General features: G+C 36.7%; 3 protein-coding genes across 3 annotated transcripts; 2 read left to right on the top strand and 1 right to left on the bottom strand.

Annotated features, from left to right (window-relative positions):
- The first annotated feature begins 8,884 nt into the window (after positions 1-8,884).
- LOC307127525 (complement C1q-like protein 4) lies at positions 8,885-11,006 on the top strand. The gene is made up of 4 exons (XM_079818792.1): positions 8,885-9,174; positions 9,321-9,362; positions 9,463-9,594; positions 9,704-11,006. Exons 1-4 carry the CDS (start codon positions 8,991-8,993, stop codon positions 9,979-9,981), a joined length of 636 nt encoding a protein of 211 aa, XP_079674918.1. The 5' UTR covers positions 8,885-8,990; the 3' UTR covers positions 9,982-11,006.
- A 2,918-nt stretch (positions 11,007-13,924) lies between these two features.
- On the top strand, positions 13,925-17,910 carry LOC307127522 (complement C1q-like protein 4). The gene is made up of 4 exons (XM_079818788.1): positions 13,925-14,220; positions 14,365-14,427; positions 14,516-14,647; positions 14,759-17,910. The coding sequence occupies exons 1-4, from the start codon at positions 14,037-14,039 to the stop codon at positions 15,034-15,036; spliced, it is 657 nt and encodes a 218-aa protein (XP_079674914.1). The 5' UTR covers positions 13,925-14,036; the 3' UTR covers positions 15,037-17,910.
- Positions 17,911-18,005: 95 nt separating this feature from the next.
- Positions 18,006-22,489, bottom strand: LOC307127521 (heterogeneous nuclear ribonucleoprotein C). Its single transcript, XM_079818787.1, has 9 exons — positions 22,376-22,489; positions 21,252-21,379; positions 20,725-20,990; positions 20,565-20,637; positions 20,396-20,458; positions 20,116-20,285; positions 19,670-19,783; positions 18,844-18,974; positions 18,006-18,659 (listed from the first exon to the last, which is right to left on the bottom strand). The coding sequence occupies exons 2-9, from the start codon at positions 21,254-21,256 to the stop codon at positions 18,552-18,554; spliced, it is 930 nt and encodes a 309-aa protein (XP_079674913.1). The 5' UTR covers positions 21,257-21,379; positions 22,376-22,489; the 3' UTR covers positions 18,006-18,551.
- Between the last annotated feature and the right edge of the window lie 607 nt (positions 22,490-23,096).

The following is a 23,096-nucleotide window of genomic DNA, read 5'->3' as shown; positions in this document are numbered from 1 at the left end:
ACGTAGGGGTAGAGGTCATCAATACCTGGTAGACTGGGAGGGCTATGGTCCGGAGGAGAGATGCTGGGTTCCGGCTCGCGACATTCTGGATCGCGCTCTCATCGACCAATTCCATCGGCATCATGGTGAGTCCTCCGGGGACGCCAGGAGGCGTCCCTGAGGGGAGGGGTACTGTCACGGTTTCAGGGTGTCATCGGCCTTCCTGTTGTCTGTGTTTGTCCTGTCAATTTCGGCAGCTCGTGGCCAGGGCAATCAGCGCTGAGATTCAGCGCGGGTGTGTCCTGATCACGAGCTGTTTCCCCTCACCTGTCGCTTATTACCTTCCTCCCTTATATTCCCAGCTGTGTCATTCCCTGGTTGTCAGTAGATTAGTGTTATTGTCCTGTACGGTGGTATCTGTGTCTCGTGTCTTACCTGTTTCCCGCTGTTGTGCTCAGGAAGCCTAGACGAGGAGATTTTCTGCGTCCCGTTTGGGCTGGCACCGGGGGTGTTTTCCACAGCCTGTGTCCGCAGTTCGCTGTACGGACGGCTCTGGAATCTGTTCTACAGTTTATTTTGTTACGTGTGTATCCCTGCACACGTCGGATGTTTATTTGACTTTTTGTTTGGACTAATAAACTGTTATACGCATCCTCTGCGTTTGTGTCCTCCCTTCACGTCGTGACACTATCTGCTCAACTGGGATGTAAACCGCTGCTCGTGTCTTCTGCTGGTTAGATCAACATTAAAAAAACGATCTCAACTGTTAAATTAATTAAAATTATATCAGATTTGTTTTATTTTAAATAAACACAAAAAACCGAGGTGAAAAATTAACTTAAGTAAGAAATTTACTTTTGCTATGTTTTAATGAATGTTCAGTGATATCTTCCACATATTTTTTTCTCTAAATAGGCCTAATGTTGATATGGCAAATAGTAAATACACTAATTTTCGTCATCATGTGTGGAAAGTGTTAAAGAGCACCTATCATGGAATTTTTAAATGTACCTTTCATGTAGTGTGTAACATAGATCTAAGTGAACAAAAACATAGTGCATAGTTTGAAATATGACAGTGCACCGTATATATAGTTATTTTCTTTCAAAAGTAAGAGTCGACTCTGAGTCATTTTTAAGAATCGTTAGAAGACCGAAGCTTTTTCTCTGACTAGATGACGTCAACTTGTCAAGTTATTTGAATACGATACGCCCACTGGTTGGTCGGCTCAAGATGGCGGCGTGATCGGACGTGGTTTTGCAAGCTGAGACGCAAAATCGGGTATTTCTCACAAATGATGATACAATTTTCGTAAAAGTTGCTAATTAGTATACAGGATACGGTATTTGGTTCAATTTTGAGGTTGGAGCGGTGCAAACAGTATTAAATTACAAACGCATTGTGTCGTACAGTTTGGAAAATGGCTGAGGAGACTACTATTGGTGTAGAAATGGAAGTTGAGACTGTAAATGAGAAGAGAAACTTCAACGATACCCACTCGTATGCCTGTAAAGTTAAAAACGGAGGAAGTTGTGATTCTTGTCCAAACACACCAAGTAAAAATCAACCCTCCTAAAAGCAAAAACATGTGGCCTCCGCTGCCAAAGAAAGTGAACTCTCTTTAAGCGAAGTGCAGGAGAATATCATCCGAATTCTCTCTGAGAAGATTAATGAGAGATCCGACCAGATTGAAAGAATGGTGAAGGAGAATTCTTCCAATATTGAAGCTTTGGGCAAATCTCTTAACTCAGTTCATGATGATGTAATGGAGTTGCAGAAAGAAAACAAAGTCTTAAGAAATGCAAATGCTGTCCTGGAAAGAAAGGTCAAGGAAATGAACTCGAAGATTCACGATCAGGAACGTTACAGCCACAGATGGTGCTTGCGTTTATACGGACTGTCCGAGCATTCTAACGAAAACGTGAAAACAAGAGTCATGGAAATATGCAAAGAGGTGGCTTCAAGTTCGGACACAGACAGGCGCATGGTAGCAGATGCTCTGGATGTTGCACATCGTCTTGGCAGACTTAAAACCGCGGATGATGCCAGAAGAGTGAAACCAAGACCCGTTATCATAAGATTCATATCCCGTACTGCCAGGGATTTAATCTGGAAAAACTCAAAAAACAACGAGTATATGACCGCCAAGGGGCTACGGTTTAAGGAGGACTTGACTGCTTTCGACATAGAAGCACGGAATCGTCTTTGGCCGGCTGTGGAGAGAGCGAGGAAGGAGGGAAAAAGCGCATACTTCAGCGGAGCGAGGGCTTTCATTGATGGTAAAGCGATTCATCTTGAAGAAAACAACGGAACGTCATAGACTGTGGTCGTTTATGGAGTTTGCAATTGATGATATCCGGATAATGAAGAACATTTAGCCTATCTTTAGAGACAATACGCAGTTGCGTCTAAGTTCCAAATCAGGTGGTTCATAAATGGATGCACTTTAAGGTTTAAATGTTTTCAACTGATGTTATTTTCGGAGGACTTGACTGCTTCGACTTAGAAGCACGGGATCGTCTTTGGCCTGTTGTGGAGAGGACGAGAAAGAAGGACATAAGCATACTTCAGCGGAGTATGCATACTTCTGTCTTTCGTTGATGGTAGCTTCATCCTGAAGAAGACAACGGAACGAAAGTTCTTAATCAGGTGGTTCATTACTGTATGCACTTTAAGGTTTAAATGTTTGCAACTGATGTTTCTTTTTGAAGATCGTTTGTGGGAACCCCATTACGTTAAAGTTTAAAGTTTAGGCTATTTACTTACTCTTGTGGTTCATTTTTCTGATACTTTTTACATTTGATGTCTCTTTCTTTGTTTTCTATCAATGCCAGAGGTATTCGTGATATTTTAAAGAGAAAAGCTTTATTTTTGTACTGCAAAGGGAAATGTGTAGATTTTTGTCTAATTCAGGAAACGCATGCATGTTCTTCAGATGCCATGTTTTGGAAAAATCAATGGGGGAAAGAGATTTGGTTGTCATTTGGCAGTAATCGATCAGCAGGGGTAGCTATTTTACAAGATAAATTTACAGGGCAGATATTACATTATGAAAAAGATGATTGTGGTAGATGGATATTACTTGTGATAGATAAATATACTACACAATTTTTATTAGTTAATTGTTATGCCACCAATAACCATTTGAACAACAAAATACTCTTTTCAAAAATTGAATCTAGAATCCAACATTTTATTTTCTTGTATCCTTTTGCCAAAGTTATTTGGGGAGGAGATTTTAATACTGTGTTTGATGCAGCTATTGATAGATGGCCCCCAAAAAGCAGGCCTGACCCTACGAGTGAGCTGGATAATGTGTGTCTAAGATTGGGCCTTACTGATGTGTGGAGATATAAGAATCCAGATAGAAAAGAATATACATGGAGTAACAAAGACTCATCTCTTCATTCTCGTATTGACTATTGGTTAGTGTCTAATGATTTAACTAATAATGTGGCTTCTGTAATGATAGAACCTTGCATAATGACTGATCATAAAGGAATATTTATAAGAATAAATATGGTGCAGGATAAACCAGTCAAGAAAACTTACAGTTATTGGAAATTAAACAATAAATTGCTTGAGAAAGAATGCTTAAAGAAAAAAATTAAGAATATTATTGAAAAATATAGGACAATTGCAAGTATAGAAAAATCATATGGAAAGTACTGGGAATTAATGAAGTTTAATATTAGAACGGCATCTATTAACCAAGGAAAAGTGGAAGCAAAAAATAAAAAAATGAAAGAAAATTCAATTATTGAGGAAATATTAAATATTAATAAAAGGGAAAAAGAAGCCATGACTGATTTTGAATTAAAAAAAAAAAAACGTGATACCAACAAAATTGATGAGACCTTTAAGAATGTATGCGATAAAGAAATAGACATTGATGAGTTGAGAGAGTGCATTAACTTGCTAAAAAATAATAAATCTCCAGGCAATGACGGGCTAACAGGAGAATTTTATAAGACATTTTCTAAAGAACTTTCTCCTTTTCTATTATTAGTATTTGTAGAGGCTATAGAAAAAGGTGAATTGCCTGCCACATTAAAACAAGGAGTTATAACACTTATTCCTAAACCTAACAAGGACAAGTTAATTATTGAAAATTGGAGGCCTATTAGTTTGCTCAATAATGATAGCAAGTTGTTTGCTATGATTTTTGCTAGAAGAATAAAACATGGTTTAGATAAAATTATTGATTTAGAACAGTCTGGTTTTATGCAAGGCCGTCATATTAGAAATAATATTAGATTAGTATTAGATATGATAGATTATAATCACTTTATAGATGATGATAGTTTAATTTTATTTATTGACTTTTATAAAGCATTTGACACAGTGAGTCATGCTTTTATTTTCAAAGTTATTAAATTGTTTGGTTTTGGAGATGTGTTTTTAAATGCAGTTAAAACATTGTACAATGGATGTAATAGTTCTGTCAAACTTGCTTATGGTACATCACAAAGGTTTGATATTCATCGTGGCATTAGGCAAGGATGCCCTCTCTCTCCTTTTTTATTTTTATTAGTTACCCAGGTTTTGGCAATGCATGTAAAGAGAAATCAATATAATGGTATCACAGCTTTAGGTGTAGAATTTAAACTTAGCCAGTTTGCGGATGACACTGTGATTTTTTTGAAAAATAAATTTGAGGTACGAAAAATTATTAGTTATATTGAGGCATTCACTGCTGTATCAGGCCTTAGAATGAATTGTGATAAATCTGTATTGTTTCCCCTTAAAGACTGCTCCTCTAAAGAAATAGAAAACATCCCTGTTAAACACGAATTAACATATCTAGGTGTAATAATTTGTAACAATGAAAAACAGAGGAGTCAGTTGAACTTTGAACCAATTATTGAGAAAACAAAAAAGAAATTTAATTTGTGGTTAATGAGGGATATATCAATAATTGGGAGGGTATTATTGTCAAAGGCAGAAGGCATATCTAGATCCGTATATACTTCCTTATCATTAGATGTGCCTCCTAAAGTGATTAAGGAGTTAGATAAGTTACTTTATGATTTTATATGGAGAAAAAAGCCACATTATTTAAAAAAAGAGGTCATATGTAACATCAAAGAGCAAGGGGGACTTGAGGTCTTAGATTATAGTACACTTAATGACACTTTCAAAATTAAATGGTTAATAGATTTTTTGAAGAATAGAAATAGTCTTTGGAATGTATTTCCTAACTATATTTTTAATACTCTTGGTGGCATAGACTTTTTGTTGAAATGTAATTTTTCTGTTGACAAAATTCCTGTTAAATTGGCCAATTTTCATAGACAAGCCCTGCTAGCATGGAGATTGGTATATAAGCACAATTTTTCACCACACAATTATTTCATTTGGAATAACAAAGACATACTATTTAAAAACAAATCTTTATTCTATCATACTTGGTATAATGAAGGGATTATATTAGTAAGACAATTGCTTAATGCCAATGGATATTTGTTATCATACACTGAATTTCTACAAAAGTTTCAATTACCAGTTAAACCGAGAGAATTTGCTGTTGTTCTTGACGCGATTCCAAAGAGTGTGACATTACTCTTAAAGAACTCTAATTCAGAAGAAATCAGTATAGACAATCTTTGTAGTAACATTTTCATTGGTAATATTAATGTTTTAAAACAAAAATGTTGCAATAAGGATATAAGAAATGCTCTTTGTTCTGTGTCTTTTCCTGCAGCAAGATTCTTTTGGTCATCTTTATTTGGTGATATCTCATGGGTCAAAGCATGGAAATTGCCAAATAAGTTTTGTGTTAATAATAAAATTAAGGAAGTGTCTTACAAAATACTTCACAGAATTTATCCCGCTAAGCACGTTTTGGAAAGATTTGAGTTAAAAATTTCATATACCTGTGAATTTTGTGCACTGGAAAAAGAAACTATTTTGCACCTGTTTTTTCACTGCATTTACTCAAGATTATTTTGGAAAGATTTAGAAAACTTTATTAATAGAAAAATGAATTGTATGATAGAAATATGTGTATTTGATGTCCTTTTTTATACTCAGAATGATAACTTAGAATGCAAAGAACAACATATTATAGAGTTATTGATTTTATTAGGAAAATATCATATACATAAAAAAAAGTGGGCTCAATGTAAACCAAATTTTTCACACTTTGTAAATGACTTTACATTGTATGTAAATCTCTTGGAACAAGCAAAGAACAAAAAAGCGATGAAAACATGTAATGCTTTGAAAGCACTGGACTTTATGTAATTTTTTGTTTGTATGTTTTGTTTTTGTTTTTTGTTTTTCATTTCCTGACAGCTAAAGTTAATGTGATATTATGAGTATGTAATACCTCATGTTCTTTTGGCATTGAATAAAAAATTAAAATAAAATAAAAAATAAAAAAAATAGTCAGAATCAAAATAAATAGGATGATGATAAAAAATAAAAAAAACAAACAAAAAAAAAAAAGATATGCCCACTTATTGCGCTCCAAGATGCCAGTGAAAACTAGAAAACATCATGGCGACGAGACACTGTGTTCTGAAGTGCGACTCAAAAGCAAACTTTTTTCATCTGCCCAAGGATGAGCATTTGAAGACTAAGTGGCTTGAAGACAAACATCGTCGCGATTGAGTGTTTATTAGTCGTCAAATGTATGTTTCGCGATCTCAGGAAGCTTTTATTATGGACTTCTATTATGGCACATGGTATCTTCTTCGTCTGTCTGTACATGGACTACATGTGCACAGAGCGCCCTCCGACTGCCAGTATGAATTGAAAAGAACACATAAGAGACTCAATCGCTCATGATTAGGCTATATCTGCGCATTTTGAGGAAGTATTGAATAAAAAAATACTCCTCTGTTTAGAAATTTGACACAGACATATGAGAATCTATCAATATGTCTCCTCATCTGCACACTTTTGAACTAAAAGCCCTGAGGGATGTTGATTTGTCGCGAGTCTTCGTGAGGAGAATAGAGGAGTTTTTTTAATGAATGAGATCAGCTGAGGCTCATATTAATTCAATTCAATTCAATTCAATTCAAATTTATTTGTATAGCGCTTTTCACAATACACATTGTTTCAAAGCAGCTTTACAGAAAGTGCATTTCATAGATGTACAGTAAAAATGTTAGTAAGACAATGTTAAAGAATAATGTTCGAAAAAGTTAATCAATCGTGTATTAATTTAGGCCATAACAACGCTGGCGTTGAGTCGTCTCTTCACAGGCGTGGAGTCGTCTCATCACAGGTGTCGGGGCATCCGAAGTCTCCATGAGAGGCTGGATACAAACTGGAGCTGATGAACTATTTACCTCGGGACTAGTGTCCCGAGATAACAACAGAAAAGCAGATGGGAAATGATTAGCGTAGCTGCTGTTCAGAATATTATATTAATGCTTTTGATCCGATTTAACTGTAGTATAAAAAGATAATTATAATGTGAATGCTTGGCTAAAGAGATGCGTCTTTAATCTAGTTTTAAACTGGGACAGCGAGTCTGAACCTCGAACAATATCAGGAAGACTATTCCAGAGTTTAGGAGCTAAATGTGAAAAAGCCCTCCCTCCTTTAGTGGACTTAGATATCCTAGGAGTGACCAGAAGCCTCGAGTTTAGTGATCTTAAAGAGCGCGATGGATTGTAGGGCGATAGAAGATCGTTTGATATTACAATCAAACGGTTCCGACGCGGTTTTCATATTCATAACTCCTGACACATATTAACAGATTACTGTCACTATGGCTGCGTCCCAATTCGCCTACTTATACTACGTCCTAAAAGTATGTACTCTTTTTGTGAAGAAAAAGTAGGCCTACATACTTTTGAGTGTGTAGCAGAAGAGTATGCAAGCTTTGGGACATACTACTTCGTCATCTTTAACGGACTCTGTTACGTGCGTCCCGTCACCGTTTAAACTGCCCTGTCAATCATCGTGACAGTTCAAATCCCCCACTTTCAATTTAATTTCCTACCGTATCGGAGAGAAATGTAGTCGCTCGATGATCTGCCTTTCGTGGGTCTTTAATGCAGAGACTCCTCTCATGTGTTTGGAAAGTTAATGGCCAAACGTATCATTACAAAAGTTCTCAATGCTGCTGAAGGAGAAATATAATGTGGATAATATTGAATAAATATCTTTTCGTCAGGTTAAATACTGATAATTGCTCACTCAAACCACTTTATCTAATCCTCTCCACTTAACCGTCAGACTCACGTAACCGTCATGTTAGTTTTTTAACACTTTTTATCCGCGTTTGTAGTTCTAATCGAATCCTCGTCCATCTCGCAATGGGTTGTGGGCAATATCAGCCGTTAGAGTGCGCATCGATCTGCACTTCGGATTCTGACCGGAAATAGTAGACCATCCGGGAATCTACTAGGATTTGGGACATACTAATTCTTTTTTCGAATACTATTTAGTACGGATAGTATGCGAATTGGGACGCAGCCTCTAAGACTTTGATGGGCGTATACCAACTATACCAATTTTACCAAGTTACATATGTTACATATTGTCATAATATTTGACTATATAAGTGAGCACATTTGGCCCTCACAAGTAGACCTATAGCCAAACGTGCACTACACAATCACACTCATGTTGGGTTTTCATGTTTTTTCCGACAAATGATTTTCATATTGTGCAAACTGTATATTCTATCTCATAAACCAATCACAGAAAACTTTGAGATTTTTTTTTTTTTAAAACATCACTTCTCATGGACAAGGACAAAGATTTCGGATATTGCCATCTTTGTGGGGACATTGGACATAGACTGTATACCACATAACCACACATACATAATCCATTAATGCAAATATTATGCTGAAAATGTACTTTCAGTGTACCCAATTCTACATGTAATTCGCCCTAATGGACTACTAAAATAAATAAAACCCTCCCAGCATCAGTCTAAAGTACAAATGTTTACAAACTTTCACAACCATAAAACAAAGTATTGAAGAACAGCATTTGCCATTCAAAGCTGAATTCTGGAATAATCGCAGGAGAAAAGCGAATAAATGAAAAGCGAGACAATGGCAGTACTGCTGCTGGTACTGCTGCTCTGTGCTGAGAGCTCAATTGCACAAGATGTATTCTCACCAAGTGTAGACATTATTGTTGAGATTGAGAAGTTAAAAAACATGGATGTAAGGATACAAAAATTAGAAGAAGCACTGACCAACGTATTGAGCGAGAATGAAGGTAAGGTACATTTGTATTGAACATGTCATTGAGGAAAAAACTATTTATGAACTCTTTTAAGGAAATTACAACTTACACATCTTTTTAAATGCATTGTTTAGTAGTATTGTAACATTATCATATCAATGTGTATTCCGTATATACAGTTTTGAAACATAAGCTTGAAACTGTCCAAAAAGAAAATGAAGGCAAGTATAAGGCACATTTTATTCCCATAAACCTGTTTTAAATTATATTTCACATTATATTTGATTACACATTTTACATTAGTCTATTCACTTATTTCAGCCAAAAAGGTTGCTTTCTCAGCTGGACTTTTGGGATCTGGAGACGGATCAACTGGGCCATTTGATGCTCTGAAAATTCTGGAATACAAAAAAGTCTTTAGTAATGTTGGAAGTGCCTATGACTCAAATACTGGTAAGTACTGTAAAGAGAATACCATTACCAGTACTGTAATGGCATGCAGCAGCTCTTAAACCAGTTCACATGACATTTTCTATGGCTACTTTGTACACGTGTCTTGCAGGTATTTTCACAGCACCAATAAAAGGAGCCTATTACTTCAGATTTTATGCTCATTGTCATGGTGGAGCCACAATGGCAGTCAGTCTCTTGAAGAACGGTGTAACCCAGTGCTCTGTGTTTTCCTGGAAGCCAGTTAGCAATGGTAATGGCAGCAATGGTGTTGTTCTCACGCTGGAGATCGGTGATCAGATTTCCACACAACTTTGGAAGCAAACCTGGGTTTATGATGATACAGCAAGTTACACTAGTTTCAGTGGCTTTCTGATTTTCCCCTTGTGAAAACCTGCATTTGTAGAAATCCAGTGCAGTATGTGATGCAAATTTTTTTTGCAATTTTATTAAACTTAATTGTTCCTGTGCAAGTGAACTATATCCGAGTAAATTAAAGCAAATAGGGACAAGGAAAGGGAGAACATTGTGTATGCTTCTTAGTTACGATATGTTTATGTCTGGACTTCTTCCTATGTCTTTCTCAAGTCTGAAGTGTAAATGAGTTAAGCTCATATGATCCGTCTAAGAATGATAGTAGGCCACTTCCCATGTCAAATGCTGAACATTTCATTAAATAAACCAAATTTCACTGAATTGCGATCCACTTGCATTCTTACCCACAGATGGTCAAAAGAAACTGAAAAATCAATGATAAACAGTCAAATTTAGACTTTTAAAGCTCATTGTGTGCAGTTAAACAGTAAAATATGAATCATACTTCACATCAAAAAGTGATATGAAATGTAATGTAAAATGTATATATAATATTTAAAAAAAAAATTAAAGACAATCATAACTACTGATCCTTAAAATCACTGACAGCATTGTCATATGATCAAAATATTTGCCAAGGTTAACATTGTTTTAAAAAGCCTGCATGCGTATCATGGTTGCCAAACTGGGTTGCCAAAACACACCATTTAATTTAATATTTTATTGAAAATTTCCTGTAGAATTATTCTGAAACAGGGTAATAAAAAAAGACAGGTAAATACAAACATAGATGTTTCATGGAAGCTTGTTGGCTCTCTGTAGAGGAGCCACTCAAGTTTCTGCCCTTAAAAATACAAATTTTACCTTTGATCACAGAATTCCCATGAAAGACACAGGGCAAACAGGGAACAGTTTCACTCAGAGAACACATAATGGACATATTCTGACAGTGAAAAATAAAAACAGACTTAAGAATAACTGGAGAATGTCATGGTTTCTGTTGTTTGAAAACAAATGTTTGTCTTCAAGGTTAAGGGAACTCAAAAGCCTGAAAAGCTGTCATGCTTACATTAAAAAATAAACTGACATCAGTGAATCTGATGTAATTGTAGTGTCAGTTATTATAAGAATGCAGGCATCTATAGACAAATCTTTTAAAGACTGGCTTCAACCTTTCAAAAGAACTGAAAGGGCTGAATTTTGAGTGTATCCATGGTGTTTAAAACAGCCTATGAGTCATCGCCATTAACGCTGTCACCATCATCTTCCCCTTCCACATGCTCACCCTCTTCTTCATTATCTCCTCCCTGGCTTTTAACCTGGGAGGAACAACAAAAAAAAAACGTGTCAGTGTATTGCTATAGTTGGAAACAAATCTTAGAGATCCAAACAACATTTAGAATATTCGATATCTTTACTCAAATCATGTCCTCACTAATTCAGCACAAATTAAACAATCCTAACCTCCATAATTTTGCAATGCTCCATATCTTGCTCCATAATTTTGCAAATATCTTCCCCTCTGCGGGAACAGGGAGCCAGAGAACAGGAAAACATACCGACGACAAATGACAACGATCAAGCACTGGACTGAGGAAACACCAAGGGTGCATTCCATTCGACAGGGTCCCTACGCACTGCACTGCTCCCTACTCCCTGAGCACGGTATATCAGTTGAAGTGGACTTCGCAGACAATAATCGCTCATTTGGAACGCCCTGCAACGTCATCAAAGAAAGGCAACGACGGGTGCAGATTATGACATAAATTAATATTGTAATTTACTTTACTTTCAAATTGAAAACCATATAATAAGCATACATTTACAAAACACACAGTAGGCTAAAACATATAGGCCTAATCAAAACATTGTCCATAAGTTTTATTAGTTTACTTATAACCTGTATTGACTATGAACAGATTTGAAGCTGCACCTGTCATTCAATATGAAAATACTTTGATTTGGTTAACTATGTAGGCTATTCTTAATGGGCTTTAGCGGTCTCATCTCGTGCGCTTTCTTTCCCAAGTGCAGCTGCACAGTAAACATTCCTGAGGTAAATAAAGTAAAATATAAAACATGACAGCCCTCAGGTGCTTCTCAACACTTTTAATTTGTTTACATATTCATAAAATATAATATACAAATGTAACAGTTATTGCCATAACAATTCATACTCTAGTTTGTATAATAACTATGAATATTCAAATGCATATGTAAACTCCTTAATCGCAGAGCTGTTTAAAAACTATTCCAACCAACGGCTCTGCTCCATCATTAATTAGTTCAGACAGGTGATGCATGCGACGCGCAAAGACATTTGGGTGATTTTCACTCTCTACTTCCTGTGAAGTGATGTATCGATGTTCCCTTCTTCCCTGCGCCGTTCGCAGTACCCTTCGGACTGAACATGTTCGCTCCCTTTGGATTGGAATCTCACTTAAGATGGCGGAATACCCTCTGAAGTCCACTTCGCAGTCCACTTACGGTCGAACGGAACGCACCCCATGTGCTACACAGGACAAGGCAGACATGTGACATCTTGCTGGAATGCAGAGAGGAAGCCTCACCCACTTCTGACTTCACACTCTTCCCCTCTGAAGAAAAAAAACATGCCAATGCAATTAATATAAATAGATTGTGTGTGTGCGTGTGTGTGTATTTATTGTTTGTTTTTTTCAAATAAATAGTTGTTTTGAACTTTGCATTCCTGAAAATAATTATGGTTTCTTCAAAAATATTAAGCATTAGAAATATTTTAAACCTCAATACTGATAAGAAATGTTTCTTGAGCACCAAACCATCATATTAGAATGATTTCTGAAAAACCATGCGACACTGAATAGCAAAGTAATGGCTGCTTAAAATTCAGCTTTGCATCACAGGAATAAATTACATTTAAAAAAATATTCAAATAGAAAACAGTGATTTTAAATTCTAATAATATTTCTCAGTATTACTGTTTTTATTGTATTTATAAACAAGTAAATGCAGCATCTTACTGACCATTATTTATAACTAAACTATCTAGATAAATATTTGTATATTTACTGTTAATATAAAATAACAGTATAATTACATCATTCTAAACACAGACAGTTTTTATGAAACATGTAAAGACAAATTTGAAGTTTTGATGCAATGGTATTTTAAAATGTACCATTTAAAAAAATATTTTTTTTAATACTATGGATCATCGATTATTGTCTGGGCCCATTTTAAGGCCATGTATGGTGACCCTGCAGCAGAAACAGTGAAGACGGTTACCAGATTTTTTGCTGTGGTCTTTCTCCATCCTGTCCAGACTCTCCAGCAGATAGTCAACCTTGTGTTTGATTTGAGAAAGCTCCTTCTTAATTGTTTGGAGGTCATCTGCTTTTACTGAAAGAAAAATAATTCCCCGAATGCATGTACAAACTGACAAGTCAACCAAGGTCAAATATGTAAAATGAAAAATGAAATATTAACATCAATAAAAAGTAAATACACTAATTTTCGTCATCATGTGTGAAAAGTGTTAAACTGTGTGTGTTACAACTAACCCACGTTATATTATTTAAATGTAGTTATTTTTGAGAATTAAGTTACATATGTTACATATTGTCATAATATTAAGTGAGGACATTTGGCCCTCACAAGTAGACCTATAGCCAGACGTGTACACAATCACACTCACTCATGTTGGGTTTTCATGTTTTTTTCCAGACAAATTATTTTCATATTGTGCAAACTGTATATTCTATCTCCTAAACCTACCAATCACAGAAAACTTTCAGATTTCTTTTTTTTTAAACATCATTTAGTGTGACTTATAAGCTGTTTTTCTCATGGACAAGGATTTTGGATATTGCCATCTTTGTGGGGACATTGGACATATACTGTATACCTGAACCACATAACCACACATACATAATCCATTAATGCAAATATTATGCTGAAAATGTACTTTCAGTGTACCCAATTCTACATTTGATTCGCCCTAATGGACTACTAAAATAAATAAAACCCTCCCAGCATCAGTCTAAAGTACAAATGTTTACAAACTTTCACAACCATAAAACAAAGTATTGAAGAACAGCATTTGCCATTCAAAGTTGAATTCTGGAGTAATTTGAGTGTCTGAAAAATAAATGAAAAGCGAGACAATGGCAGTACTGCTGCTGGTACTGCTGCTCTGTGCTGAGAGCTCAATTGCACAAGATGTATTCTCACCAAGTATAGACATTATTGCTGAGATCGAGAAGCTAAAACACATGGATGAAAGGATACAAAAATTAGAAGAAGCACTGACCAACGTATTGAGCGAGAATGAAGGTAAGGTAAATTTGTATTGAACATGTCATTGAGGAAAAACAACAATTTATTAACTCTTTTAAGGAAATTACAACTTGCACATCTTTTTAAATGCATTGTTTAGTAGTATTGTAACATTATCATATCAATGTGTATTCCGTACAGCTTTGAAAACCTTAGTACAAGAATCACAAAATAAGCTTGAAACTGTCCAAAAAGAAAATGAAGGCAAGTATAAGGCACATTTTATTCCCATAGACATGTTAACTGTTTTAAATTACACATTTTATTTATTAGTCTATTCACTTATTTCCAGCCAAAAAGGTTGCTTTCTCAGCTAAACTTCTGAAATCTGGAACAGGAAAAACTGGGCCCTTTAATGGTCTGAAAATTCTGCAATACAAAAAAGTCTTTAGTAATGTTGGAAGTGCCTATGACTCAAATACTGGTAAGTACTGTAAAGAGAATACCATTACAGGAATACTGTAATGGCATGCAGCAGCTCTTAAACCAGTTCACATGACATTTTCTATGGCTACTTTGTACACGTGTCTTGCAGGTATTTTCACAGCACCAATAAAAGGAGCCTATTACTTCAGATTTTATGCTCATTCTCATAGTGGAACCACAATGGCAGTCAGTCTCTTGAAGAACGGTGTAACCAAGTGCTCTGTGTTTTCCTGGAAGCCAGTTAGCAATGGTAATGGCAGCAATGGTATTGTTCTCACACTGGAGATCGGTGATCAGATTTCCATACAACTTTGGATGAAAACCTGGGTTTATGATGATCCAGCAGGTTACACTAGTTTCAGTGGCTTTCTGATTTTCCCCTTGTGAACACCTGTATTTTTAGAAATCCAGTGCATTATGTGATCCAAAACAATTTAGCAATTTTATGAAACTTAATTGTTCCTGTGCAAGTGAACTATATCCGAGTAAATTAAAGCAAATAGGGACAAGGAAAGGGAGAACATTGTGTATGCTTCTTAGTTACGATATGTTTATGTCTGGACTTCTTCATATGTCTTTCTCGAGTCTGAAGTGTAAAGGAGCTAAGCTCATATGATCCGTCTAAGAATGATAGTAGTCTACTTTCCATATCAAATGCTTAACATTTCATTAAATAAACCAAATTTGTCACTGAATTACGATTCACTTGCATTCTTACCCCCAGATGGTCAAAAAAAAAAAAAAAAACGAATTAAGACTTTTAAAGCTCATAGTGTGCAGTTAAATGGTAAAATATTAATCATACTTCACATCAAAAAGTGATATGAATGAAATGTAATATAAATATACATAATTTAAAAGACAATCCTAACTACTTATCCTAAAAATCAGCTGAATTGACAGCTGAAAGACTAGGAAAACTTGCATAATGCCAAGATGTCTGGTGGAGGACAAAGGACACTTTTTGCATCTATAATCACTCATACAGTTATCATTCTCATCCAAGACGACGTCACACTGAGTGAATCGATTGAGAATGGCCTTAAAGGTCCCATGGCATGAAATTTTCATTTTATGAGGTTTTTCAACATTAATATGAGTTCCCCTAGCCTGAATATTGTCCCCAAGTGGATAGAAATGTTGATCGGTGTAAACCCGAGTTCTGGCTGTCTTTCTCTGCCTTTGAGAAAATGACAGCCCAGACGAGCCAATCCTGAAGTCTCCTGGTTTGACGTCCAAGCAGGAACGGTTACCTCCCTTTCCTCCGCCCAGAGAATCTGGCACGCCCATGCAAGCGCTTGAGAGATCATTGCTTGTGAACGAGTAAACGCTGGCAGTTTCTCAGTGTTTGGATGTACAAATGAAAACAGAAGTCTTTTTTCAGTTCCTTCTGATCTGTGATCAGTGATTTCTGATGTGTAGCTTATTATTTATTATTCGTGCACACAATGCGGCTTCTCTCTCTCCAGACAGAACGGTGTTTTCGTGTTTTCTATCTTGTGAGTCAGTGTTTTTGTACGTCCTCGTCGCGTCTATCGGTTCTAAAATGTGCATACAGTCATGAGTTTCTGCTCAACATCGGCAGAGTAACATCTTTAGACATAAACCTCACACACGCCGAAGCTCGGGCTGCACTGGCCGGTGGCCTTCAACATCCCCGACCCCCAGTACTGCATCTGGCCCACAGCGGAGGCACCAAACGCGGCGTGAGATTAAGCAGAAGGGGGTAAATGTGAGCATATCCAGGCTAGCCAGCCTAGCCCCACAATAAACTGGATTACATTCGATTACTGCTGTTGTGTCTTTGTTTGCGCTGTGTACTCAACGCATGTCACTGACGCTTTTTATTTTATTTTAAAAATAATGCTATTATCAACATTTACTTTTAACTCGTTCATCTCGACAGCTGTAATGGTACTTTGCATGTGTTACAAAGTTGGTAATAATGATGAAGACGGACTCGGTGTGACTGACTCGTGTTTATTCAGAACTCTCAGATACAAACACAATAAACTTGCGCTGACTGACAGCGCTCTCATAACTCAGTAGTTACTATAAATAACTTTGTTAGCAATCGCTGAGCTCCATCTCTGGTACATTAGTGATGTCCGGTTCGCGAACGATCTTTCTTTTGAACCAGTTCTTTTTAGTGAACCGAATCAGTTCACCAAATCGGACTGAATCGTTCTAAACGGTTTGCGTCTCGAGTCAGCGCTGATCCATAATTTACTAAAGTTACTAACTTTCTGACATGGTGAACAGTCCCTCCGACTAGAAATAGACTAATAACCTGAAGTATATGCTGTAACTACAACAGTTCAGACATGCTGAGAACTGATGTGAAGTGAACTCAGGTCCATCCGTCTCTCTGGCAGCAACTCGTGCCTGCTCCTGCCTCGTAGACCTCGTTAAACCACGCCCCCTCCACTCATTTAAAATGCAAAGATGTCAGCCAATCACAACATTGGCGTTTTTACTGAAGTCTCACAGCAGACACGCCTCTTGAAGCAGGGCATTCAGCCACAGGGCAAACAGCAGTATAGAAAAAATGCCTTTTATTTCTAAATTATGACATTTTATGATGTAAAAGTCATACTAACAATATAAGTACACCTCAGGAAACATTATAAAATAATAGAAAAATGCCATGCCATGGGACCTTTAATTTACATGTCTTTCCCTTCACCTGAGTCTCCCCCCATCCTACGTTCACTTCCCCGTCATGCTGAGATCACTTAGAATTCACCCAAAATCTGTATGATTTAAATGTCAGTTCTTACTATACAGTATTATATGTGTTTGATATCGTTTGAAATGTCTCAGTGCGACTGGTACAAAGATCTCATCACCACAGAAGTATACAAGAAGATAAGAGTTTTTAGAGCTTAAGAAACATTTTGCTTATGACGGTGGGTGTGGCTGTTGGAGCCATTTGGTCTCTTGTTGATACAGGTCATTTGGGATAGTAATTAAATGTAAATTACCATTGTTAACATGTTTCCATTTGAAAGAGGTTTCGGTCTGGTCTGAGTACTTAAAGCGATGTAGCAGAAAGATCGGGGCTCGATACGGTCATCAGTGCAGCCCATAACGCGGCGCGTCTATTAAGACGTTCTGCGTTATGTAATATTCAGAAGTCAGGTATCAATATTTTATTCTTTACTGCAGAGTATTTGATGTTGTGTATGGATAATCTTTGAATTGATTATGTAATTGGCATTATACATTTACCTGACTGTTAATAAATTGTTACATTTGATTTATTCTGACTTAATCTGTAATTATTCACCATCTCTAGTAGCCTAGATTATGAACGGGCATAATTACAACAAAGGATTAAACGTGTGACTAATTATTAAACTCCAAAACAACACATTTAATTTAATATTTTATTGAAACTTTCCTGTAGAATTATTCTGAAACAGGGTAATATAAAAAAGACAGGTAAATACAAACATAGATGTTTCATGGAAGCTTGTTGGCTCTCTGTAGAGGAGCCACTCAAGTTTCTGCCCTTAAAAATACAAATTTTACCTTTGATCACAGAAAGAAAATTCCCATAAAAGACACAGGGCAAACAGGGAACAGTTTCACTCGGAGAACACATAATGGACAAAATAAAAACACAGAATTATTAAGAATAACTGGAGAATGTCATGGTTTCTGTTGTTTGAAAACAAATGTTTGTCTTCAAGGTTAAGGGAACTCAAAAGCCTGAAAAGCTGTCATGCTTACATTAAAAAATAAACTGACATCAGTGAAACTGATGTAATTGTAGTGTCAGTTATTATAAGAGTGCAGGCATCTATAGACAAATCTTTTAAAGACTGGCTTCAACCTTTCAAAAGAACTGAAAGGGCTGAATTTTGAGTGTGTCTGGTATCCATGGTGTTTAAAACAGCCTATGAGTCATCGCCATTAACGCTGTCACCATCATCTTCCCCTTCCACATGCTCACCCTCTTCCTCCTCTTCTTCCTCTTCTTCATTATCTCCTCCCTGGCTTTTAACCTGAGGAACAAAACAAAAAAACAAAAACTTGTCAGTCTATCGCTATAGTTTGAAACAAATCTTAGAGATCCAAACAACATTTAGAATATTCGATATCTTTACTCGAATCATGTCCTCACTAATTCAGCACAAATTAAACAATCCTAACCTCCATAATTTTGCAAATATATTGATTTTCACGTACCTCCTCCTCTTCTTCCAACAGATCTCTTTCCTCCTCCGAATCGTTTATCTCTTGCTCTTCCCTCTCTCTGTCTTTCTTGCTGGAATGCAGAGAGGAAGCCTCACCCACTTCTGACTTCACACTCTTCCCCTCTGAAGAAAAAAAAAATGCATATACAATTAATATAAACAGATTGTGTGTGTGTGTGTGTATTTATTGTTTGTTTGTTCAAATAAATAGTTGTTTAGAACTTTGTATTCCTGAAAATAATAATGGTTTCTTCAAAAATATTAAGCATTAGAAATATTTTAAACCTCAATACTGATAAGAAATGTTTCTTGAGCACCAAACCATCATATTAGAATGATTTCTGAAAAACCATGCGACACTGAGTAGCAAAGTAATGGCTGCTTAAAATTCAGCTTTGTATCACAGGAATAAATTACATTTTTAAATAAATATTCAAATAGAAAACAGTGATTTTAAATTCTAATAATATTTCACAGTATTACTGTTTTTATTGTATTTATAAACAAATAAATCCAGCCTTGGTGAGCATAAGACACTAAAAGAGACATCTTACTGACCATTATTTATAACTAAACTATCTAGATAAATATTTGTATATTTACTGTTAATATAAAATAACAGTATAATGACATCATTCTAAACACAGACAGTTTTTATGAAACATGTAAAGACAAATTTAAGTTGATGCAATGGTATTTTAAAATGTACCATTTAAAAAATATATTTTTTTTAAATACTATGGATTATCGATTATTGTCTGGGCCCATTTTAAGGCCATGTATGGTGACCCTGCAGCAGAAACAGTGAACACGGTTACCAGATTTTTTGCTGTGGTCTTTCTCCATCCTGTCCAGACTCTCCAGCAGATAGTCAACCTTGTGTTTGATTTGAGAAAGCTCCTTCTTAATTGTTTGGAGGTCATCTGCTTTTACTGAAAGAAAAATAATTTCCTGAACGCATGTACAAAATGACAAGCCAACCAAGGTCAAATATGTAACATGAGTAAAATGAAATATTAACATCAACTAAAAGACAAAATATGTCACTGGTAGATTTTAAACATTGATCAGCGAACAGAAACAGCTCGACGTGCGAGAACAAACCTGATTGGTTCTTGCAGAAGCTCAAATGTGCTGCATAATACGAGAATGACCCTCATTGGTTCTCCACATCAAGCAAACATGTTTTAATTTAAATTTTAGGGTGAACGAACCCTTTAAAACAAACCCCTGTAGAGAGTGAAAATAAAGAAAAGGTACTAACGGGCTCGAGAGGATGTCCGCTGGCTACTCTTGGAAGCAGTTGAGAAACTGGACTTGGTGCGGCGGCTGGTACCCCCACTCATACTGACCCGTGGACGTTTGGAAGGGATCACAGCCCGTGACAGAGGAGGTGGTGGTGGCGGGGGCACACGGGAAGGATATGAATACATTCTGTACAGCACAAAGAGATTGAGGTGTCAACAAATAGTGCACACATTTATATATACCCATTACCCACTGGCAAAGTGTTCATACAACCCATCAATAACGGCAAGTCTTACCTGTCAAAGTATTCTCTCTGGAAATCATAATCAAGCTCAAAACCAGAACTACTGCTGGAGAGACTTTAGAAAAATAGAGATTTTAAAAACAACAACAACAAAAATTGGCTTATTGGAATAAAACAATAAAATGGGTGAATATATAAATAAGAACAAATGTATTCCTTACCTGTACATATCTCCAGCTGAACGCTTTGATGTTTTTGACCTGTGAGGTTTGGGCTCTCCTGCCAAGTTAATATCTGATTGAAAGACAAGGCAATAGTTCAATTAAAATAGAACAATACGATAAGATAAAACAACAAGAAAGTACAGTTTTATGTCCTCACCAAGCACCTGTCCAACGATCATCCGGCCGTCCTCTCCTCCTACAGCCGCTCGTGCGTTCCTCTCATTGACGTACTGGACAAAGGCGTAGCCCTTATGCACAGAGCAGCCAACAATCTTGCCGTATTTGCTAAAAATGGCTTCAACATCTGCCTTGGTAACCAGCATAGTGTTCAGGTTTCCAATGAAGACCCTGGAGTTCAGCGACCGCATGTCTGTCTTATTTGTGACGTTGCTGGCAATCAGCTGACTAGCGCTGGGAGGACGACTAGGGCAGTGAAAGGAGACATAAGAATATATTAGTACATTCCCAAAGGAAAAAGCTAGCAACATTTTGAGCCTATCATACTTTTATGACATCTATTACAGTATTTTTTTTCTACTTGCTGAGGTATGTATTTGCTAATTTGTGGATTGTCGGTTTAGATAGTAAACCCAAAGAGGACAATACTATTCCTCAATAATTAATAAACATAATAAACCATGCGATATTTGACATGGAAAGAAACTGTTGATGACTGCGACTCACTCCATGGTGTCACTGCAGGGCAGTTGTCTGTTTGTCAATGTGAGCAGCCCAAAGTGCAGATTGCTCTCAGCCAAAACAACAATTCCAGCACCCAACCAGTGAGCGGCACTTGGCTTCTAACAGTTACACTGAGAGAACAGAAACACACCTCATTACATCTGGACATGGTTAGTTTTGTTTTAATAAATACATTTGAAAATCTGTTTTAAATAGATCTAGGGGCAGTATTCACATACACATAAGAAAGCCTAGGCAGCAACATAGTGTCAGCCCAGGTCCGGGCCACATCTGGTACATGTGGATTTCACACATACCAGATTAGGGCCGACACAATGTTGCTGTCTGGGCAGAATTCAGTCTACAAATATTATGGTCATTAGTGGCGACCGTTCTATCACTGGCAATCAAAGTAAGAATGAATAAAAAGGGAATGGAAAAAATGTAAACAAAACATCCATGTTTAAACAGCTAAATCTAGCAAACATTTGGTTTAATCATTAAAAAAAATGATGCAACAGATTCCCGCGATGCTAAAACATCGGTAAATCGTTAACTTTGAACTACCCAGCGCGACCAGAGAGCTGCAAGTGCTCCTCACTCTCCACCTATAACTGGAGTATGGTGGGTGCACTGGCGCCGTTGTAAGTTACTGTGGCTGCCGTCGCATCATCCAAGTGGATGCTGCACACTGGTGGTGGTTTAGGAGAAACCCATAATATGATTGTAAAGCGCTTTGTGTGTGTGTGAGGTAGTACATATTAAGCGCTATATTAATGCCTCCACTCATTAATTCATTCATTGTGCTCGCGATATCGCGTCGAACAAAACAATTGAGTTTGAATATTCCCATTTAACACTAACGAACGCAGTTTGGTTTTTTTTCATAGAAAACACTGATGCAAGGCACTATGACTGAACACAACCCAAACATACGTGGAAGATTTTCAAATTCATGTAATGTAATTGAAAATCCTCGAAGTAGACAAAGAGATCAAACCGCTCTGCTTTACAGGGCCTCGACAATCATAGACCAGCGGTATAACGGATATTTCTGTAAATGCACGAAAAATATGCAACGGTCATTGTTGATTTAAAAAATGTATACATATACAAACCCTACTCACCAAACGTTTAAAATGCGTTATTTAAGAAGGACTAATAATCTTACACCACCTGCAAAAAGGAAAACTGTGAATTCGCCGCGAGCAGTCAATCTGCTACGACATAAAGCTGACTACACATTTTTCAAGTTAAAAGTCATATGTTTTATTTATTTTTTATAAGCCTTTCTCGTCTAAACCACGTACCACCGACCTGCATAGTGTTCATAAAACATTAAGGAACGCTCTATTAAGTTCACGGTGCTGACGTGTGATTTTAAGTCGCAGTTGCTCCAAATTACAAATGAGTAAGGGCTTGTATTTTGAAAAAAATCATGACCTTTCGAGTCCCGTAGCGCGCCCTTCACACACACAAATAATTGCATACAATCTGCGCTGCTGGGTGCCCGCCCATTGCTTATTTCTTATCACCCAATATTTCAGTTCTTTATGTATTCTATTATGAATGCCAGTAGTGTGTTAAATCATGTGGACATTAAATGGTTGACAGAGGAGGATGAGGTCTTTCCAATATTACACACGTTTTTCTTCTCCGAGGTCGCCATGTGACATTGTAAAGTTCTTTAACGTTACATGGCCTAAAGACATTGAACCACCGAGACACTCTGTGACCTATATGTATTGTGAAAAGTGCTATACAAATAAATATGACTCGACAGTACGTCTGTGAAACCTTTTATCATCACTTTCTTCCTCAGTGTGTAACATGGTGTAAATGCCTACC

Source organism: Gobio gobio (assembly GCF_949357685.1).
Source record: "Gobio gobio genome assembly, chromosome: 6".
Taxonomy (NCBI): domain Eukaryota; kingdom Metazoa; phylum Chordata; class Actinopteri; order Cypriniformes; family Gobionidae; genus Gobio; species Gobio gobio.
This window is presented reverse-complemented; position numbering and strand designations above follow the sequence as displayed.